This window comes from Lasioglossum baleicum, chromosome 11, assembly GCF_051020765.1.
Source record: "Lasioglossum baleicum chromosome 11, iyLasBale1, whole genome shotgun sequence".
Classification (NCBI taxonomy): Eukaryota; Metazoa; Arthropoda; class Insecta; order Hymenoptera; family Halictidae; genus Lasioglossum; species Lasioglossum baleicum.
Genome location: NC_134939.1, coordinates 12279943 through 12303133, shown reverse-complemented (window position 1 = coordinate 12303133; position 23191 = coordinate 12279943). Strand labels below are relative to the sequence as shown.

Genomic DNA, 23191 nt, shown 5'->3' with positions numbered 1-23191 from the left:
TCCGTCCACGTTTTAGAACATGATACCAAGCGAGTCGGATGGTAAGAAAGTGTCTGGGAAGCCCTCTGTCGGAGCCAGGCACAATATCCGGCCTTGTAGGACCGACGAAGGGCAAACATCGTAATGCATCTCTCAGGTTTGCCAGCCGAAGAGGTGCCCGTAGAGCATGGCGGTAGGAGCCCTTAACGAACTGTTCCCCCTTAATTTTATCACGGCGGAATTGCCCACTCCATCTAAGATCTGTTTGCTCGCGAAGAAACATCCGAGAGATAAGACCGCGGGAATTATGAAGAGATTGCTCGGCTGCGGTCCAAGGAAAAGCATCCTTCGCTGGAGAGCAGTCTAATTACAAGAACGAAAAGCGGCGCAGGCTGGGTAGCTAAGGCAGCTAAGGAAAGAAGACACACTCTCTCTATCCTACTCGGGGGGAAAAGTCCAGGCAAAGTCCTTTCGAAACTGGCTACGATGAACAAGAAGAAGAAGAAGAAGAAGAAGAGACTCGCTCGGCGAAAAGAGGGGCCGAAAAAGGAGCAGGATAACCGGGGAGATAACGACTATCGACGCCTCGCCGTGAACTCGTAATGGACCACTCGACTCGATGCTCTCTCCCGCATCCTCTCTCTCTCTCTCTTGTCCTGAGAGTCCCTCGCCTAAACGCTGAATTTTATGGGGGCCTGCGCTGCCGGTGACAAGACGAGCAATAACCCCCTTCCTCCGCTGCGAGCGTCTGAAAAACGGTTTTTTCAATGCTACGTGGCCCTTGTTGTCGATTTATCCGAATACGACCCTACCGATTCATCCTACGATTTACAATTTTTTATCCACTCTGTTCTCGCGATAATTTAACGAAATTTTGTTGAGGATATTCTAGGAAAGTGTTGCGGAGCATCAAATTTTTATGCATATTTTTAAACCAATTTCTTTGAGAGCAACGTTAACCTTCTTATTGGACATTGAACAAATGAACGATTTGAACTCTGACTATTGGAAAATTAGAATTTGTAACTCCGGTTCAAAATGGACCAAGAGCTAACACATTAGAACTATTGTACCATTACGGATTCATTATTTTATCATTGATTATAATTCATCGATCGAACAATATTAACTGTGTCAACACACTGATCAAACCAGTGCACAAACACAAACACACGCACACAGAAGATCAAAATCTTGTTACTCTCATCGACTACACAGCTTTCGTCCAGGAACTGACATTCTCTCAAGCTCTCTACTAAATTTCGCCATTATTTGCCCCGCCCCTAGCTTCCAATATCCACGGAGCGGACAATGGCTTATTATATTACCGTGTAACATAATGAAGGTGTCGGAGACCATAAACAATCGCGTAGGGATATTAATTTGTCGCTATAACGTGCGAGAGATAGCGGAAGCGTTATTCGAAGACGAAGACGAATAGGAGCGGACAGAAAAAAAATCCGACAGCCATTGTTCCTCAGCCTGCGATCTTTTTCCCTGTTAATTAACGATCGCCGATACGGGGAAAAAGGAGTCTAGGTTCGGGCTACGGGGAGAAGCTTCCGCACAAAACGGCGCGGCGTTGGGTTTTCTTTATCCGCCGATGTCGGGCAACGTTCAGTCTTCGTGTGGAGCTAATCGATGTAAAAACGGATCCGAATGAAGAAGGAGCATCCAGATGATTGAAGAGGGAAAATGGCGAAACTTGTAAGCGTCACGGCAGGTGATTCGTTTCGTGTGCTCGGCCGCGCTCTGTTTTATTGAGTCGCGACGCGAATCTCGCGAAGACCACCGTTCGATAAAGAGAACAGAACTGCTCCGACATCGGATTTGTTCAACAAACGTCCATCCTTTTTCAATCCCAAATATAAAGCTCTTTTCTATCGATCGTATAATTGTTGATAAAAGATGTAATGATGCTCTCGGCGCACTGGTTCGATCCAATTTTACTTCAAAGCAATTTTGCAATTTGAGTTAAACTTTCGACGTTTCTGCGTCTGTGAATTATTAAACGGAATAACTAGTATCGACTATTACTATCAGTAAATTAAACATTGAATATCCAATTGTGTACTTTGTTACTCATTTGCTTAATGAAATTATTTTAACTGCTTTGGAACAAGAAAACACGTGCTGTTTCCATGCCGTTGCACAAGCTACCGAGATAAACGTGAAATCTATGAAACGGACGAATCAGATCATCGATCGACATATGAGCCAATCGATATTTGACCGTTATTTCAAACCGTGAAAAGTCATAGCCACACTTTTGACTGCTTATATGCCAAGTTGTCATGGTAATGTTAAATTCACATCAAGTTTGACCAATTTGCGAACATTTCTGTTTGCGAATGATTACATTTAGGTGTTACTGCATGTGGTGAAGCCACAGGATATTAAAGCTTTTTGGAAAAATTCATCATCAAATGGTTCAGTAATGTTGCGTAGTACTCATGTATCTTAGGTGTTTCATACCTAAGATTTACGCTACGATCTTTGATCATATGAATAGTTTCCAATAATATCCTTTGATTTAAATTAACTTCTTAATCAATTGCTTTTGCATTTTCAAAATCAAATCAGCATCATTACATCTTTTACCAAATATAAAGTCTTGTGAAAAACAATATTTCCACAATTTTCATTGGAAATCTAGTAATCTCGTGAACTAAATCATTCAGCTTGGCACAAAGATGCCATTTATTCGTCCCTCATTTCACGAACTGAATCTGTCCCTCGGTGACAAATTGACACAATGGTAAAAGATCGATGAAATAAGAAGATAAACAGTTATTTTTACATGCTTTTTTATTCAAATCGATGAGTTAATGTGCGTAATGAGTTCGGTTATGTGTTTAGCGTCAAAAAAAATAAAAGTCACACGCAGTTTCGGGCCTGCAAATAATAAAACAGTATAACTTATTTCGTGTTTGCACCTTTAGAGTTGGATTCAGTCATGTTCCACCTTATTATCGACCCATCTTTTCTGTTTGTTAAGGATTATGGAAAAAATGCATTTGCGCACACCCCTGAAGGGGGTAGTGTGGGGCTCAGGGGATCGGATGGTCCAATCCCCCACTACCCACTAAAAAAACCATCACCCAGGGCTTATGCCCTTTCTCCCACATCTGTAGGCTCGTATGTGGAGCGGCCGGAGCCCCGCTCTTCGCATTTCTCCCAGCCGTTTGTTGTACGAGCTAAGTCCACGCCTGTTCTCGTCTATCACCTTATTGTCAACCCTAGATTCCAAGTTATTCTTGTAATGTTAGTACAGCCATGTGCATGCTGCTAATAATCCCTTATGGGGTTTCATAGCTTAATAAAACGAAAACTTATTTCTGGAAAACCGTGTCAAATCGACATGAGGGTCGGATGAGGGTTAATAAAAAAATGTTTTACCGATTTAAAGCATGCGTTATCAATTATGGGACTGACTGTAACCGTCGTAAATAAATGCGGCGAAACGTGTACAACCATACATGTCCACAGCAAGCAATCAACGGTAAACAGTTAAACGTCCGGAGGTTAGCAAGTTCCACCGAAGTAAATTGACACGCGTGTGCCCGGAGTTGTTCAGACGGTCCGCAGACGGAATTTAATCCTTCGGCGTCGAACCTTGTCTCCGTCTCGGGACTAGTTGGTCGGTACTTTAATCTGAAATCGGGTTTCAGTCGTCGACGCTTTTAAGCTCGGGAAGGGGGTGGTGGATAGCAAAAGGGATGAAACAGGAGGTGAGACGAGGAGAGAGAGGGGTAGACACGTAACTTTTCGGAAAGCCCTTACGAACTTTGCCCCCTATGGCTTGTGTTGCAGCTCTCCGCCATCGTCGACGGGATTTACCCGGCGCGCGGACAAACTGCGGGCTCGTTCACACATTTGGCGAGCGATCGACTGCTGGTGGGCGGAGGAGCCGAGGTGAGATCCCTGCAGGGCGCTAAAGGGATCAACAACTTCGTCGGATGCCTCAGAAAGGTGAGATCCATTCCCGGATCGATGCGATCCGCTTTGTGATTTATATTTAACCAACGCGCCCGGCGATCAAGACGCAAACCGTTTGTGAATGTTTCGAAGCGTGAATACACGCGAGTTTCATGTCCAATATCTAATAGCTGCAGCGGGTAACCTTTGAAAGTCTGTGGCCCACAGCTAATAACACAGCTAGATAATAAGTTCAAATGACCGATTTCACATTTTTTACTTTATAATCATTGAAGTTGCAAGGATAATTCCATTATAGAAATTATTAAATAAATTTCTTCATTCGAATACGTATTGTTATAAAAATTGCAAGAAATTTAAATAAATTCAGTCTTGTCGTTTTTATAAAACAATGTACAGTAGATGTACGAAATATTCGTACACCTTCTAAACACTAATAACTTTCTTATAATTGTACCATACGACCTGATTTTTTATAATCAATTAGAAGCATTGGTTTTACGAAATGATATGCAGAAAGGATTTTGCAAAAATTATAATTGACAAGGTTTGCATGAAAGAGGATCTTTAAGCTTCCTTCCGGGACAGCATAGTTATTGAAAATCCTATTAATATATAGACTTCCGTTAGATAAAGTGTTAACAAAAAATGCTATCAGAATAGAAAAAGGTTCTTTTTGCGAGAAACTAATCGTTCCGTCTATTAATAAGCCGGAGATATCGAATTCAGATTAGATTTCGTTGGAAGGTATCTTATTAATTTCGTATTTCAACGCTGTCGGACGCAGTCGACTAGTTAAGGTGCACGTCGAATAAGATCTCGCGTACGAAATTATGCACGTCATATCCCCGACGATCTCGGCTGCGAATAGAACACCAAAGCGGAGAAAGTATCACGAGACTGGATATAATTAACAACGCGTTAAACCTTCGGGAATCCATGCTGCGGAGGGCTGCGGAGGGCAGCTCGCCGACGACCATAATTTTCATATTAAGGTAAGTGCCGCGATGACGAAGTTCCAATTTGCCGGCCAGTTGCCGGAGAAAGTTACAAAAGGAACGGGGTTAATGAATTAAAAACAGCACCGGAGGCGGCGCGGGCGGCTTCACTGCTAGTTGTCTGACAAACGACTCGTCTATGTGGCTAAACTGTGCTAAAGACAACGTTCAGCCTCAGTTTCATATATTCTCTGTCGAGCGCGCTCATCAAATTATTGTTCTTTGTCCATAGAAAAACACAAACTCCTAATTAACATTTCGTTTATCACCGCAAGAATAACAGAGGTACCTCGAAGAACCATTGTAGAAAATAACAGAACACTCTCGAGTATTATAATTGGACGAATTCTTATTTTCTAATATGCATATTGTAGTACGAAAAATCTTGCTAAACATTTCATTTATCACCGGGAGAATACCAAAGAAAGAGAACAACGCCGATGCTAGTTATCAGTGTTGTTCTTGAGACGCTTCGTTGTTTCGCAGAAATTAGCGAAATAATTTTCCTCCCGCACGCAGCTGTGTTCTTCGAGCAATTAAAAATAATTCCCCCGTTCCATTAGAGCGTGCATTATGAACTTCAAGTATATATACACTATTTGCGCGACGCACTCGACTCTGAAACGTAACAACGCGTGGTTTTATCTTTTAATCTTTGTCTTTTAAAGTAGGCACGGGACCAGATATTAACTGCAGCTTCAACTTGCACGACGTCATAGTTTTGTATCGTAAAAGTATAAGACGAATTCGATATTTCATTCAACTAAACTTCGCGGAATAAAATACAGAAAGAATTCTTAATTGTTGCACACTTTCTTCGCAGCATAAAGCGTAAAGAATGAGAGATGCATAAAGTCAGATAGAACTTTGTAATCCTTTCTCCATTTTGCAATGTACTTTTTTGTAAGACAATGTTTTAATAACGTTTGATGTATTTATAGCTCTGAATTCAGAGCACTGTAGTGGAATAGCTTAACTCATTTTTACGAGGCACAATTTTCTAAGAAGATTGAAGTTACGCGGAGCTTATAATGCTTTAATTTCAATTTAAAATTACGGAAAAGTTTCCTCTTAGATTCTAGTCCCTCGCGTTCCTTTCTCATTTGCCTCTTAAATGTGTGATATTAAAGCTTATAATGCAGCAATTTTGCGATAAATTTCTCCGGCGAACACAGTAATCTTTGAAGTTCCGAAATGAAACTCTTAATTCGGTTTTTACCGCTGCGTTCGCACTATGCGCATAACATTATGCTACATGCTTTACCTTCGGAAATATTAACTCGGATGACGCGTTCTCCGTTTCTGTGCTCACTCTTCAACTGCATCGATTCCTATTAAATCTCACGCTTTGCTTTTTACAAAATCCTGAAAGCTGCGACAGAAATATTATTTTACATTTCCCACTTTTCGACTCGTTGGCTTTTAGGTTGCATTATTAACTAGGCGAACGCACTGCGTATTCGAAGTTGCCAACAAATTTTTTCAACCGGAAAAAGTTGGCTGAAAAACAGTTATGTAATATTAATGTGAAGTTGTATCTGGTCGAACAATTATCTCTCTGGGCTAAAAATGTTGGTATACCTTGCTCAAAGCCAAAAAACTTCTATTTGCATTTCATCTTTTTAATAAATTTTTTTCCGAGGTTACAGCTTATCGAAAAATGAATTCTGCGAGCTGGAAATGTTTGCGCACTTTGCTCAAAGCATCGTCTAACCACGATAAAAATTTCACAATGGCACACCCACAACGAAAGCATTGAAAAATAGATTTTGCAGTAAACAAACGATCGCGCAGTAATGAACAGTGACACCGCACCGCGCGCCATTTCGAGAGCAATAAATCCGATTGCGAAGCGCGTGGAGCGATTCGTCGGCGTGGCGCGGCGGGCAACTCGTGTAAAAGGAAGCTAATAGCGATCTCTATTTGCATATTATGGCAGTTGACGGCCGGCTCGCCCTTAAAGCTACTTAAGGGGCGATATCCGGTGAACGATGGCCGGGCGTCGTAACCGCGGCCAGTTTATTGCTGCGTTCTGTCCTTTATTGCGAATCCTGTAGTCGCAGTTTCCCGTCTTCGACTCCGTGCCGGTTTCTCGCGAAAGTTCGCGGACAAAGTTAGCCACCATGAATATTTCATCGCCTCGTAATGACCGGTACCACGTTGTTGCCCTCTGGAATTTCAGCTTGGCCATTTTCATTTTTAAACAGCCGACACAGGGGGGATGCGAAAGTCGATAGTCGATGAACAAGGAGACACAGGTGCATTTTCGAGGACCCACTACAACAATTCCTCTCCTTGTTGTGATCGTGGAATGATTGAACGTGAAACGTGGAACGTAGAACTGGAGTTTGGCCGATGTTCCATCCAGTTTTATTTAGATTCTTAGCCAGCGTCCTGAATCTAATATTGATCAGGGAATGTCTGATGACTTGTGCATATGGGAGAGAAAGAGACATAGTTCTCCTTCTTTGTGTCGCAAATTTTAATCGTTCATTATTTTTTAAATGAAACTTTTTCTATGATTTTTTTATGATTTGTTTTTTTTTTGGATTAGTTGTTCCTGATATTGTTGTCACTTCATTATTTTTTGTATTAGTTGTTCCTGATCTTGTTTCGCTTCATTATTTTTTTTTATTAGTTGTTCCTGATCTTGTTGTCACTTCATTATTTTTTCCATGGCTCTTCTACATTAGCTGCTTCAGAACTTTCACGCGACTAACTACCAGCAAGAGTTGGGCATTAATCGATTAAAATTTTAATCAAGATTGATTGATTAATGTGTACGATTAAAAAAGGTAATCATTGAAAAATCGTCGATTGATTCAATCGATTGATGAAGTTAATCGTCAATCGTTGATTAAAAAAAGAAATCGTCGAAAAATCGGAAACTGATTCATGAAGTTAATCGTCAACCGTTGATTACAAAAAGAAATCATCGATAAAAACATAAAAGCAGGTAAACACAGTTTGTATTAACGTTTGTATGTTAACGATTGAAGTAGAAATTTATTCGTCAATCGTCGATTACATTTTTGCTCAACTCTGCTACCAGCTTCCTCTAATAATTAACGTATTGTTCTGATTCTATTATTACATTTTGTACATTTTTTAGTCAAGAAAGGCATTAGAACTCAAGGTACACCTTGGCAATTTTACCACCTAATTTTTTAGTTAAAAAAATGGCAAATAGAACACACAACATCCAAGCGGAGAACGTCAAAAGCATTTCCCCAGAGGATAAGCAGATGGTCGAAAATCTCAGGGATGTCCGGGTTGTATGAAACTTCCGGGTATTGTTCGGCGAAAAAAAAGAAAAAAGCTCATGCTGTTTATTCGCGGGACATCGAACCTCTGATTCTTTCTTTCTGCGAACCGTGGGGAAAACGAGGTAGCTATGTAAATTTTCTTGACAAATCCGCGTGCCGTTTATACTTCGCTTCTTCCGCCACGATATTTTTCATTACCGCGTTTAGGGACCCTCGTGCATCGAAATGCAGCGAACAAAGGACGCGACGGGGGACTCTGTTCAACTCTCTGTTTGCAAAATCCGTTGAAGCGATCGGTTTTGCGTAGGTGTCTGCTAAATTCGGAGTGAGTGGATTATTTTAAAACTGGCCCGAAACTAGTTGGCTTGTTTCAACAAATAAGCGCAGTTTGCATTTACAAAATTCGTGTAAATGGTTGGGAATTTTCGCATTACCAAAAACTTTTGGAACGAGAATATTTGATCAGCGTTATCGCACACAGAAGACCGTCTTTCATGTTTACTTTAATATACAGGGTGTCCCAAAACTCCTTCAAGTCCGGGAAATGGGAGGTTCCTTAGGTCATTTGAAGCAACATTTTCCTTTGCACCAATGTCAGCCGCGGCTTCGTTTAGGAGTTATTAACGAAAAACACGGACCAATCAGAGCGCGACCTAAACGCGAGTTGGCACAGTCGACCAATAGACAGTTGGCGCGCTGGGCCGACTGTGCTAACTCGCGTCTAGGTCGCGCTCGGATTGGTGAGACTGGTCTGTGTTTTTCGTTAATAACTCCTAAACAAAGCCGCGGCGGCCATTTTTGCAAAGGAAAATGTCGCTTCAAATGACGTCAGGAACCTCCCATTTCCCGGACTTGAAGGAGTTTTGGGACACCCTGTATTTCGACAATTAGATATTGAAATTGTATGTAACGCCTCTTATATTGGGTTGTATTTTATTTTATTTTATTTATTAATTGTATATTGTATTGGGTTGTATATTGGCAAGAAAGTAATTTCGGTATTTTAAGATAAAATGATGTGATGACCTGAAATCGCACTTGGATCAGTTTTTTACCGATTAGGACCAGAAGTTTTGTGAGCGCGGAATTGTGAAGCTACCAGAAAGATGGCAAAAGATCATCGAACAAAATGTAAAAAAAATTAATTGCTTGAATAAAAAAATTGTTCCTCTTCGAGGAATTTACACATCGCAGGAACACTCGGAACAAAATCGGTGCAGAAAAATCCGAATGAATCGAATCTGCTCATCGTAAGATCGTCGAGGGCGTCCGTGAAACAATCGTAGCATTGTTCATTTCGATAAATCAACTTGAACGGCAAAGCCCATTATTCCCATAATCGAAGATGGCGGAGTTTGCTGAGGTTCTAGTAGTCCACGGACGGAAAGTCTCGCGGAGCGTGCAACGAGGGCTCAAAGTGAATCGTAATATTCCCTTAAGGAGCCGTCCGTAATAACTGTTCACGGTCCAATTGCTGGACCGCGAGCCCGTTAATTGGAAATCTTCATTAAAACGTCTGACGAAGGGGCACGAAAGTTCAGGGAACACCAACAGACGGCGGATAGCATGATACCAGGGACAGACTATGGTTGTCGCGGAGGCCACATTTGCCGAAAGTTCAGTCCGTCGCGCGTCGCGTCGTGTCTGTCAACCTTGAGAACCACGACAGACAGTATATTATTTTAGGCGGTCTTGTTTAAATTCGACGACACAGAATATTGTAACCGACCCGGCGCAGTATAATCACTGGGGCTGTGCATATAGTCGGGGAATTTTGTAGTCGGGAACTCCAATCTTGCGGGACTTGTTATAAACTGCGAGTCGGTGTTTAACAAGGAAATGGATGATGGAAAGTTTCGATTATGCGCCAAAGTAGCCAGGGAGTTCCAGGGGATAGTCGGTTTCAGGATTACGTAGATTTACCGGCGATATGTTAATGGCCCTTTTAAGGCGCGCCCTTGCAGCGGATTGTAATCCGATTACGCATCGACGATGATTAAAGTCTAATAGGTAATTCTATTGTCGATGTTGTAACCCGGAATTATCACTGACTATTGTAATGTAATTTCAATGGAATCAGCGATAACGAGAAGACATTCGTGGGTTAAAATGTAATTGTATTTCGAAGAGACTAAAGCATCGAAAATTATAGTAGAAAAATTATTATAATTGAAAAATAACTCGTTGTTCTGCATTAAAGTGTGCTTCGTCAAGTGCCGACCCGTATAATCTAGTTACTTCGGATTTCGCGGTCCACCGGGCTCTACGTTGTTCAAACAGCCCCGATTGGCCTTTTTATCATCGCCTAATAAGTAATCGATCGATTAATTAACTTGATTGCATTGTTTATGCGGGGGGTAGAAAAACGAGCGGCCGTAAATCTCCTTGAAAAACGTCCGAAATTTAACCGACCACGGTTTTAACGGTACGGGGAAATAATGTCCACCATCCTCGGCATAATAGAGGGGGTAGATCCGCGTATCGATTGTCTGTAATCGATAAAATGTATAAATCTTCGCTAATATCTAATTAGTATGTTAATGCGTGCGTTAATAATCGCGTAACAGGATTTATCATTCAATTAGCCTTGCACGGTTTCATTGAAAAAATCCGTTGAAATCGTTTCGCGTTGTTCCTGCACTAATTGTTATGTCAATGCGTATTGATAATTTTACGTATTAAGAATTTCTGAAGATCGATCATAGAAATTACACTTTTTCAACAACGTTTTCTTGATTTTTTCAGATCGAATTCACGACGGAGAATTTCAAACTGGAGGTGATCGAGGCAGCCAGAGCTGGGGTTGTTGGCGCTGCTGTCTTCGGCTCCATGGAGTTCCAGTGTCCGAAGGCGGCGGACGCAATCACATTCACCACAAGGGATTCTCATCTTGTGAGTATACTTCCTATATTATTCCATTATGAAAAATAGGATATTACCTCGAGCATATAACCCTGTTAAACCCCACATTCACATTTCGTTGCGTTACTATAGTCGGATCGAATTGCGTCTGTGAAAGAGCATTCTTTCACAAAAATACAAACTTAATGATCTTTTGTTCAAATTTTTCATGTAATTTTAAAGCTTTTTAAAATAGAAACAGTTTTCAAGAATTATTTTCACAAGCATTTCACACTCGTTAATGGAAAAAATATATTTGTTTGGTTTTTTGGGTGTTCGAATTGCAATTTTCTAATAATTCGATATCGGAGAAAAAGCGAGACCTAATCAGAAAATTGACCGCGCCACTGTATTGGTCGTGAACGGCTATTTAATTTCGATCCGGCTATAACGTAGGAATTACGCGCTCCTGCCTCCAGCGTAGAGCAAGCGGCTGTTGAAACGCCATTTTCCCCTTATTGCTGGCTCCTCTAGAATGGTTAATAACTCTCTGCGCAATCATCGTTTCGGGCCAGTTCTTATACGTGCTTCCAGCTTCTCAAACATTTTAATAACAATTCTCTGTATCTTGGACGATCAGACGTCCAGGTGCATTTTCGACGAACTTGAATTACTATCAGATTCTAATATCCGTGGCATATTCTGTGAATTCAACGTTTGAACGCTTCTTGGATTAAAAATGTCCGCCTACAATAAAATATCATTGGATTAAATCAAAGTTGTCAGATGTTGAAATCAAATGAGATTCGCGAAGGGAAATGTTTGAGAGAGAAACAAGACGTACTACAGAAATGATCCTGTGAAGTATGATCTTAAAATGTTTGAGAGACGCTGACACGATTCGCGCAACAATGGCGCCTCGTAGTTTTAGAGGTCATTCGAACGTCGTAACCGTAACCAATGCAGATTGTTGATACCCTCTCCGATATCTATCCGAGCATAGAGAGCTAGAAGAAGGTGAAAAGCGTGCAGGACTATGGCAACAGAGCTCTACAGGAGGTCGGACCTGCGATACGTTCCCGCAAACCACATTTCGCAGTCCTCTCGTCGACCTTTGTTTACGAGCGCATCGTTCGCGGATTATGGTCGCCATCGGCGCACGTTATACAGGCCGTCCGTTCTCGAATGGTGTTCCGGGTAGCAACTTGCCCCCCTGTGTCATCGTGCAATCATTATCCTAGCTAATTCCTTGATAGTCGGTGGCGAAAGGACCGACCAACAAACACAGTGGTTCTCGATTCTGTCGGAATATACACATGCACTTGATTCGTCAGAGTATTCGTCGAGAAAAAAAGCATTTTGTTATTAACCATGGGGTTTTATCGAAGCATCGCATGCGGTGAAATTTAAATAATGGATATTTAAATTGCTTTTTTTTATTGTTGTTTCACAAGAGTTGTAACACTGGAAGTAGAGTTTTATTCGAATGGAAATTTATCGCCGACGGCGATGGCAGTAAATAAATTTCAGTTAATTCGTTTGCGGCCTGCGGCCTCCTCTGTGTCGATGTCAATCTCGTTATTCAATTACTCTGCACCGACATTGCGAACGAACGTAACAAATGCTGATGACTGCAAATATTTTTCTTTTTAATTCCAGTGTTACCGCGGTGTAATTGTTGGTCATGGAAGGGTTAAACCCTGAATTCGTAGTTTCGTACATGGTTTCGGTGCGGTTCTGTGTACTTTTTCTAACATAATTAATCTCAGCTACTCTGTGTCGCTGTCAATCTTGTTATTCAATTACTCTGCAGCGACATTGCGAACGAACGTAACAAATGCTGATGACTGCAAATATTTTTCTTTTTAATTCCAGTGTTACCGCGGTGTAATTGTTGATCATGGAAGGGTTAAACCCTGAATTCGTAGTTTCGTGCACAGTTTCGGTTCTGTGTACTTTTTCTAACATAATTCATCTCAGCTACTCTGTGTCGCTGTCAATCTTGTTATTCAATTACTCTGCACCGACATTGCGAACGAACGTAACAAATTCTGATGACTGCAAATATTTTTCTTTTTAATTCCAGTGTTACCGCGGTGTAATTATTGATCATGGAAGGGTTAAACCCTGAATTCGTAGTTTCGTGCACAGTTTCGGTTCTGTGTACTTTTTCTAAAATAATTCATAACTGATGTGCACCAAACTGGATCATTTTACCCAGGCACGAACAGCGCGTAGAGTTTTATCAGTTACTTTTCAACCCTCTCGAGTCTCACAGATTGTAAGAAAAATTTATCGCGTATTGCTACGAAAATTTCGTAGGTCCTAAAATTGATGTAGACCCCAAAATTGGGTCCAACCTTTTTTTGCTATATCACAGACAACAGGGCGTCGCGGGTATAGTCGAACGGATTCAATCTCGATCGACCCTGGTTCTGGTTGTTTGAATCGCGGGTGCGTGGGCGGGCAGACGCGCGGAACATATGATCCGCTTAGGGAGATGACGCCGCATTTTCGTGTCGCCTAGGATTTCGCGAATACGTGCGCGACGCCCGGGGCCTCTGAATTTCTGGCGAATAACGTGTGCGTTGTCACAGAGTGAGAGAGAAAGAGAGAGAGAGAGAGCCGTGCACGTGCGCCAACATCCACGTCCGGCGCGACGCAGCGCGGCGGCCGGATGCACCGGACTTTTGCCACTTCCGGAAATGCATTCAGCTCGCCGCGAAATTGAATTCGTGCATCTCCAGTCCTGGGACCCCCCGTTTTCTTAGGATATTTTATTATCCTCGGAGACGGAGTCCGAGAGGCTGAGCTATGACGGTCCGCTGCGTCGGGATAAGGACATCAACTGCCATGGCGAAGCCTCCTCTTTGAACTTCGACGATTAATTTCCATCCCGGAATTCGTTTTAGCATCCTCTTGTTTATTGTTTACTGGTGATTCCGGCACTGCAATTAATATTTGTCTCTCATTGGAACGTTTTAATATGTGGTATTCTATTTAATTTGTGGGATCGAGCTATTACCATGGCCAGCACTGAGCCCTTATTTGAAACCCATCAAAAATCTATAAGGTATGCTTGCGAGGAAAGTTTATGATCAGGAGAAACCACCAATAGAAAGTATTGTCGATCTTAAAAAAAGCATAAAATCTACTTGGACAGATATTTCAAATGACATCTTAAATAAGCTATTTAGTAGTGTTCCTGACCGGCTCTTAAATGTAATAAAAAATGAAGGAAAATGTGCTAAATACTAAATGAAAGATATTAAAATTGATAATGAGTCTATACTCGTTCACAGCTTAAACCACAGTTTTAAGAACAAATTCCATTTTTTCCAGTTTTCTGGGGAACAAGACTATTATTTTTTGTTTGCTCACTTTTGTCTTGTATTAGAATATAAAAATGCATAAACGGTTTCGTCAATTTTTGTTTCGGTACTATGAGAAACATAAAAATATGATTGAGTTTATAATTATTCACAGCACTGTATATTTCCAACCAACGTATTGAATATTTCGGAAAATGAGCTGTACAGAAGATTGAAATTTGGAATAGATGAATTATTGTTGCAAACGTGAGTCTACGAACGTTTCCTCGTAATCTGAATCAAGAATTGTGTTTGTATAGCGTCGGATATAATTATCCATATAGAAGGATACAGGAAGCAAAAACAGGAAGATATCTGTAGAAGGAGGGAAAAAGGAAATAATTCTTGAAAGAGAGCCGCGTTTAAAGGAGAATCTAGTTTGCCGTATTTTGTCCCACCGAGATAAAACTATTTCTGAGACAGACAATTATGCAAAGAGAACCGGTCCGAAGAGCTCACCTAAATATCTCTATTTCTTTTTACGGAAATCTTGTCAAAAACGAGTTTACATAGATTAAATATGCCGACGTAAAGAACAAGTATCTCGTTTTCATGGGAAATTCTCTGAAACGCCGTACTTGAAATGTCCTGCAGGTCTACACAAATAAAATTGCACAACCCCGGTGAAACGTCGAAAAATATAAAAAGTGTATCTGCAAATGGAATCAGAGCCACTGTAAAAAGAAAATCAGAGCTTTCATAGAAAGAAGGAACTTGAAGTACATTAACATTTTTAAGCACGTTATACCGATCATTTATTTTTGTTGAACAGTTAGTTCTTCAGCGAGTTCTTAACTACTTTCCTTAACAATTTCCACCTTGACCTCGTGGCCCGCAAGTATTACCAGTTCGCAAATAAATTCTTGAATCAAGATCCATAATTTTCATATTCCAAGGGTAACCTCGCGAAAACACGTATCAATTTCGCGATAAGAATAAAGCGACGTGTAATGTCGAGCCACGAGGCGTTCCCACGAGGTGCGAACCCTACTTTTATCCGCACGATAACGCGTTAATAGCCGAGGCGTTAATTGAGGCGGCGCGGGCGCTGTGATTAAGAAAATTGCCTCTCCAAGCGGGCCGAGTGCGTTCGTTTCAATTCAAGGATACTTACAGCAATTCCGTGCGTAACAAACGAATAAGAGTTCAGTAGGTTTTCAAGCGACTCGACGGAGCAGAGAAGGTGAGGAGAGAGATCGAATGCAAAAAGTTTGTCACTCGATTAATTAAGGAAATTGGCGCGGAGCATTTATCGGTTCGCGTGGACGATGAATTCATACGTTCAACTCACGGCGAGCATTGCGCGCGCGCGCTCGTAAGTGCAGAACGCGACCATGGCCACCAGGAAAATGCGATTTGCATAGGACCATTTAATTGAGGCATCGTTTCGCATTAGCGTTTGTCATTTAGCCGGGCTTGTTTTCTAAATTTGCGATGCGCCGACATTATCGAGCGGCACCGCGGCGCCACAGACCGCGCCGAAATTTCGCCAGCCGCGATCACATCGCAAAATCATCACGCGTCCATTCATTCGTCAAACACTATTTGATCTCTCCCTGCTTTCTTGCAAATTCGTTTCTTCCCTGGTTTTCTAAAAATTTAATCAATTTTTCGTTTTCTATCCTTCGGATTTATTTTATTCAATTACGACTTATTTGAACCTCCACATTCGTAATTAGACTGCGAGTTCGTATGCAAAGTAAAAACTTTTGCAGCCAATTTGTAGGGAAAAATAATGTATGAAAACGATTAATGTGATCATTTCAAATAGTCAAATCGGAATTTGATTTTTATATTGTAGCGAATGGGGTATTTCTTTAAGAAAGTAACGCTTGATTCGCGCACGAATTTAATCTAGTTAAATAATTGCTAGAAGTATGCATTACTTATAATTTTAAAATATCGTTACTCACGCGCGCGCCCCATGATTCCTCTTTCATCGGACCGCCTGCGGCGTGATTAATTATCTTCGCCGCACTTTTTCCATCAATCGACGAGTCATGCCAATGTGTATTGATTACTCGATGATCCGATACATGATTAACAAACTTTTTTATATACTTATCGGAAAATACCATCTCGAGGAGTAAATGACGCCAGAACTTCTCAAGTTTTACGATGAGTCGAGGGAAGATAGAGTTCCGCGCGTTGGATCCAAGTCAACTTTATAATTCATGGCATCATTTTTCGCAGCTTTCAAAGCTACGCTGCATGAGCATAAGCTCGGCTGCATCCGTGGCACAAACTTCAATTATAAAGGTAAATTTTCATCGCTTATCAGGAGCTTCATTTTAATTATATAGTGCGTGTAATGCACAGTTCTACGCGGTCGAATGTTTACTCTGATTCTTGATTCATCCAACCGGTATGTTTACCCAATGAACCCGAAATTAAATGTATTACTGTATACAAATCGTAAAACGGTAGAAGCACGCTTGCATTCACACCGAACAATTTTACAAGAGACTGCGAAAATCCTGAACAAATAGTATCTTTGCACTTTATTCGAGTGTTATAATCTTGAACAAATAGTAACTCTGTGTACTTCACTCTACACTCTTATAATACACTCTCACGTCTTTCCACTTTATCGATACGATGCACAAACAATGGAGGATTCGTCTGTTATCCTTTATCATAAATAGACTGCGGATTTTATGCATTTATGACAAAAACGGCCACGTGCAATTTAAAGCAGTGGACGAATTACGACGATTTAAAGACATCAGTTTATTAATTTCAGCTTAATAAGACAATTAAAAGAAGAAAGAAATTTCTATTTGGCTCCTGTGTCTTGCAATCAATGCAAACATTTTTTATTTCGCATAAAGATCCGCAGTCTAATCATAAATTTTCTAAAGATAGAAACTCATGAATTAATTTTTTAATGATTTTACAAATGAGTGGTATAAATCTGGACATGATAACTTTGCACTCTATTGTACCGTATTGTAGAAGGTATGCGAGGGCATATCTTATAAATTGTTTCATGAATGAACGCTAGCAAATTGCTTGGAGACGAACGATCTTACATCCTGCAAAGTGGAGTTACTCGATTATCCAAACAGAGTGTGTCATGATTATTTCGTATAATCAAGGTTCCAGTGTAGTCTCATTTCGCTTATGCAGGAACACACCCTGGAATTAGAAGCATACCGCGCATGTTTGCTCATTTCCACGCCTGTATTCTGAGCTGAACGACCTCGTCAAAACTTAACGAACGATCAGCGACACAATTCCCCAAGTACCGTCGAAAATGTTCAGCCCAAACACTGACGGCCGTTCCTGCACAGTACATGTACCTTTCCTCAACAGAATATTTATTCAATTACAATCCTCTATAAAAAATCTACCTATTTGCACAACATTTTTAATGAACCCTAATTTAGTAGAACGTATAAAGATTTTCTGGGTTCGAAAATTTTTCTTATAGGCTACCAGTACTGAATTGGATTCCACTGTCCTATGAGCTCATTCATATCAAAGAGATATAAACCATCTCTATTTTAGAAGTTTTTCTCCTCCGCATCAATCTTGACGAAGCTCCTTTTATTAATCCTAGTAGTATATTTTTGCAGGATTCCAACATTTTTTCCACGGACAATGCACGAAATTCCCCTGCTTTATGAACCTGTTTTATCAACCTGTTTTATGCATAATTTTTATAAGAGAAGATGTAAAATATCTCGAATTTTGAATGGTACTTTTTCTTCACAATTTAGGAGCTTTTTGTCTGGACCTGGTAGGGGAACTTGTTCCTGGATTGCAAACATTTCTGCTTCGAATCAAGAGACTTCCTACTTTTTAAAATTTCCTTCAATGAAAATATAGGGTATTTTTAGTTTGAAAGCTTCCATGCTCTTTTTCAGCGTTCAGACTTTCGTTAATTGGCGAACGCCGAAATTTTTTCAAACCCCGAGCACAGTACTCGAGGTTCACATCGGATGCCGAGCGCGAGAGCACGGTTGCAACATTACATGCTTACGTGACGGGGACGGGCCGCCATCTTGTTGATCATTTCCGAAAGGATCCGCTCCGGGGAACGTGTGGGACAGTCATAACGCGTGATGAGCTGTCGCGTAATTTTCGCTTAACCGCATCCGTGACCTCCGGTAACTTCGTTCCGGAAACGAAACTCCGTGATACCCGCAGGATCAACTCCCTCTCTCTCTCTCTCTCTCTCTCTCTCTCTCTCTTCCTGCTTGGCTACCGAAGAATCTCTGGAACGTGTTTCGGCCACACTCTTATCTGATTAAATACTGCCTACACATGTACCCTAAAAGCTCCGCTTCCATTCGACTGCTTCAGCTCCGCAGCAGCTTTCGAAAACGTCTCAAGGAATCTCAAGAGAAAATATTGTTCCGACTTTTCAATGAAAACTGTCAAATCATTTTACACCCGATACATTGAGTCACTGCAATTCTTTCTTTAGCACATTTTCGAACATATTTTTAGTGGTATTTCACTCTACTATAGAATTTTTAATTTCAATTTGTAATTTCAAAATTGTGCCACAGACAAATAACAACGATACTCACCAGCATGTTTATGAATATGTGTTGCATAAACGTTTGTAGTACAGTAATAAATTTTTTGAAACAATATTTCTTTCCAATTAACGTGTGTGCTTCAAGTATACATAGCCACGTTTGTATATGACTCGTAATTATTAGGTGTGCAAATAAGTTCCTTCCCCTTTTTTTCTACGATCATGACTTCTGACTGAATTCGAATTACTTCCCGAGTTTGGTTCCATCTGAAAGAGCGTTCTTAGTTAGTTTTAAGAAGATTCATGATAAGCGCTTTAAGAGTTTCCAGTCCTGTACAACAATTTCAAGCAATATGGCGTGCGAGAAGCATCATTTGCTATACTGCTTACTCTTTGCATTCCAGCTTAGGAAATCAGCTGTTGAAGCTACTGAAATGGTTTTGTACGGCACTGGGAGAGAACGCTGTATCTTCCAGAACATGCAAAAAGTGGTACCAAAGATTTTAAGCCGGAAATTTTGATTTGGAAGACGACGATCGTTCAGGCGCACCGAGAAAGTTCGATGACGGTGAGTTAGAGGAATTGCTCAACGAAAATCCGACCCAGTCGCAAGGAGAATTGGCAGAAAGATTGGGAGTCACACAACAGACAAGATTTTATTACATTTTATGTATTTGTTTTTAAGAATTTGGAAGAAAGGGGAAAGAACTTATTTGCATACCTAATATTTCTTCATTAAGAACGTTTTTCCATATATTATTTTTTAAATATGCGATTGATAGTTGGAAGAGAAATCGAAGAAGTAATTCGATAATTTTTTCCCAAAGAGTAAGTGCAATATTTGCCGCCGTAATTAATCAAAGGTAAAGTATCGGGAGCCGTTCTCAGATCTCTTGCAAACGTCTCCGACATCGGTCACCCAGAAAAGTCAAACTATTTCTCCTTCTCTTCCTTTGTTAGCCGGTGTTCTTTGTCTGTGATCAGACTGCCGGTAGTTACCGATAATTAAAACGTATCCTCCCCAGTGTCCAGTTCAGTGTCTCCGGGCCGGGACGGTGCTTCTGACGAGGGAAGGATTCGATTTAAGTTTCATCGATCGATCCGCGTTTCAATCCGGGACTCCTGTGGAAACAGTTCGATTCCGATTGCTTTCTGTTTCACTTCTTTCTCGTCTGTCTTCCTACCTGTCTCTTCTCTTCGTTCAAAACTATCTTCTCACGTTCATCGAATAATAATTCATGTTTACCATCTCAATTCTCATTGGGAAAGCTGTTTTAAAACATTGCAGTCGATTGAAATGAACGCTCTGTATGAACAAATATTTTGTAGCAAAAGCAATTTCTTTTGTGGTGGTTTAATAGCGTTTTCATCGGGCAATTCTACATATAATAACGGTTCTAGAACTTCATCTGAAACAAACGACTAACAAAGTAGAATTTAATGCACTACGTTTTGACATTTTTTTTAGATTAAATGGCTTCAAATAAATGAGATGGAACGAAATATTAAAGTATGGTAGACGAGTGGCGGATCAAAGGTTGGCCGAGGAAATCTGAACGATGAAATATGTTGGACGAACGATTCAATTAGCAAAGTGTCGCGCACGCGTCGAGGAAAATACGATGTTTACTTTGCCGTTCAATTCGGTGGCCGAAACTCGGTTTATAGATATTTTATGAGCCGTGCTGGGCAATTTCATTGGCGCGTACATCACTGTGCCGAAATTACATCGATCGTACGAATTTCCATGGTGGATTCGCTCGAAATTCATTCCCGCGCTATAACCGCATTCCCGTTGAAAAAATTCATGCCTACCGACGGAAATTGTTTCGAAATTTCACGGCGCCAATTTCCACTTTTCTTCCTCCAGCAAACTGAAACGATGCAAAAGCGTCATTCACACTTTGTACTTGTTAGGTAACGCCTACTAGATTGTCTATGCGATTGTTTATACGCTTGTAAGTTCCCCTAGTATTGTGAATTATTGCTGATGTAGTTCGTTATGAAACAAATATGAATCCGAGTTTGTCGAGTTGCTTCGTTAACACGGAAAGCAGAATATTTTTCATTTTTGCCGGAGCGCCTATTTACGGAAGTATCAGGCCATTTGTTTACAAAAGAGCCTCGGACGAACAACACCGATACTGCGACGCGACCATAACGCAATTAGTCGAGCGAGCAACTCGATCGCGCCGAGGGAAACAACAATGAAACGAATTGGATTGAAAAAGAAGTTCGCCGGATTGTTGCTGTTGGTACAATGGCCGGGGAATGTTTCCGCGTCGGTCAATAATTTCCGCACGATATTTCCATTGTAACTCGATTCTATAAATTATTTGCGATTTCCGTGTAAATTGCGCCATGCTTGTTTTCCGAGCGGATCGTGGAACGAATTAGCCGCGCTCATTTTCTCGGGAACGAAGGAGAACCATTTTGGAGCCGGCGTGGGGACCAACAATTCTGTTTGTTTATCGGTAGACTATTGATCTTTATGCAAGGTAAACATTTTCCAGGTAGGAAATTGAAGTCGGGTAAAAAAGATACATACATAGATGTCAATATAAAGAAACGTCAGTTTTAAGCATAATCAGACAACAGTCGAGTATTTCCAGTATCATACTAAATCCTTAACGTTAGGAGTCCTGTTCCTGTGAAACTACAGTGAGGAGCAAAAGGGAACACAAATACGATATTTTTACACAAAAACGTAATTTTATTTAATGTTTGCATATAAAATAGAATAAAAATAAAATACATAGGATTAAGTACAAAGTTCTAGCTTTTCAAGAAGATTTTACTGATCGTGTTATTATTATTGTTTTGCTAAATAGAACGATTGTGGCTTACAAACGTAAACATATTTTTTTAAACGGTGACCGGTGTTATTCGAGTCCTGAATCATGAAATATTGTACTTAATACTGTGCATTCCTTTTTTCTATTCTATATGCAAACATTAAATAAAAATACATTTTTGTAAAAATATCGTTTGTGTGTTCACTTTTGCTCCTCACTGTATCCCGCGAAATTCGATTCGCGATTCCCCAGCAAAAGGTTGTTGTTGATCGAACAGTACTACGTAATCGACGAATAATTCGACGAATTCACACGATTTCGGGGTATCTCTCCGGGCAGGGAAACAGAGAGAGAGAGAGACGGAGAGAGAGGCGGCGGCACGACGCGACGGCCCGGCGGTAGTTGAGAAAAAAGATGAAAAAAAGTAGCACAGGAGACAGCAGGTTCAATTAAACCGCGACACCCTTTGGCCGTGGCGTGCAATATCGAGTATTTGCCAGCGGAGAGAATTAGCCAGCGGGCCGGAAGGTCCTTCGGGGAATTTCGTGATCGCGCAAAAACTAATTATCGCGCTGGCCGCGCGCGGAGACCTTCGCCGTGTCCATTTTGTTATTCGCGAGCTCTCGAATATCGACACGTTTTTTTCGCAGGGGCCCCGTTCCGAATTTCGCCAGCTACAATGCAATCCGGAAAACGATCCCAGGATAATGGAGGCGGAGGCCGGTGTAATTGACAAACTCGATCTAAACGATTTTACTTCGTCGCGCCGCGTTTCGTTGTATATGTACAATCATGATAATAGTCAAACGATTATGCATATGGCAGGCGAAAAATCAAAGACACGTTTTCGCTTTACAATGATCCCACAAAACTTGACGTGCGATTGTTCGTTCAGTCGTTATGTAGAACATTTCGATTACTACGTAACGATTATCTATCTATGTATTTTCATAAAAATTTTAATCATTTCCGAAGCTGTCGTGATACATTTTGTCCGAACTATATCAATCACTAGCATTATTACGCTATACCATTAATTTATGGTACAGAAGAACAATGGGAAAAGCATGGCACAAATCGGCTGGTGTAAATGTAAATGTAACGATTATCCTTCAAGTAGAGTTTTGATTGACCGCGAAGACTCTTAATTAGAAGGTTTCTGTGCGTTCCCGTAATTACATGGCTTTTAACGGCCCACTAATTAGGCGGGCTTTGTTAATTACATCCGCCCTCGAAAATTCCCCGACAACAACAATTGATATTACAGCGATCCGCCGTTCGTATTAATTAAAATTCGACTTATCCTCCGTTATTGTTTAGCCAAACTCGACAAAGAATTAATCGAACTGCGCTTCGAGCAGCGACTAAATCTATACTTTGAATTTGCGAGAATATTTATCATTTCGTTTCTTCACGATCTCATTCTTTTTCTTTTTCTTCGCACTCGAGAGCTTATCTTCTGCAATCTCGTTCTTTGACACGGTCCAATTAGGTGCGTTGAAGAGCGAATATT

The 23191-nt window shown here is 40.8% G+C and overlaps 1 protein-coding gene and 1 non-coding gene across 5 annotated transcripts in view; one reads left to right on the top strand and one right to left on the bottom strand.

The window, feature by feature from the left end:
- Nrx-1 (neurexin 1) overlaps positions 1 to 23191 on the top strand; it is a 381802-nt gene that overhangs the window by 212561 nt on the left and 146050 nt on the right. For all 4 annotated transcript variants that reach the window (XM_076433098.1, XM_076433096.1, XM_076433095.1 and 1 more), the window contains 2 exons: positions 3793 to 3951; positions 10928 to 11074. In XM_076433098.1, coding sequence (XP_076289213.1) covers positions 3793 to 3951; positions 10928 to 11074 — 306 coding nt within the window. The remainder of the gene's footprint in view (positions 1 to 3792; positions 3952 to 10927; positions 11075 to 23191) is intronic.
- Positions 11806 to 11897, bottom strand: LOC143213829 (small nucleolar RNA U3). The gene has a single exon (XR_013010048.1). It is a non-coding gene; the product is annotated as a small nucleolar RNA U3 (small nucleolar RNA).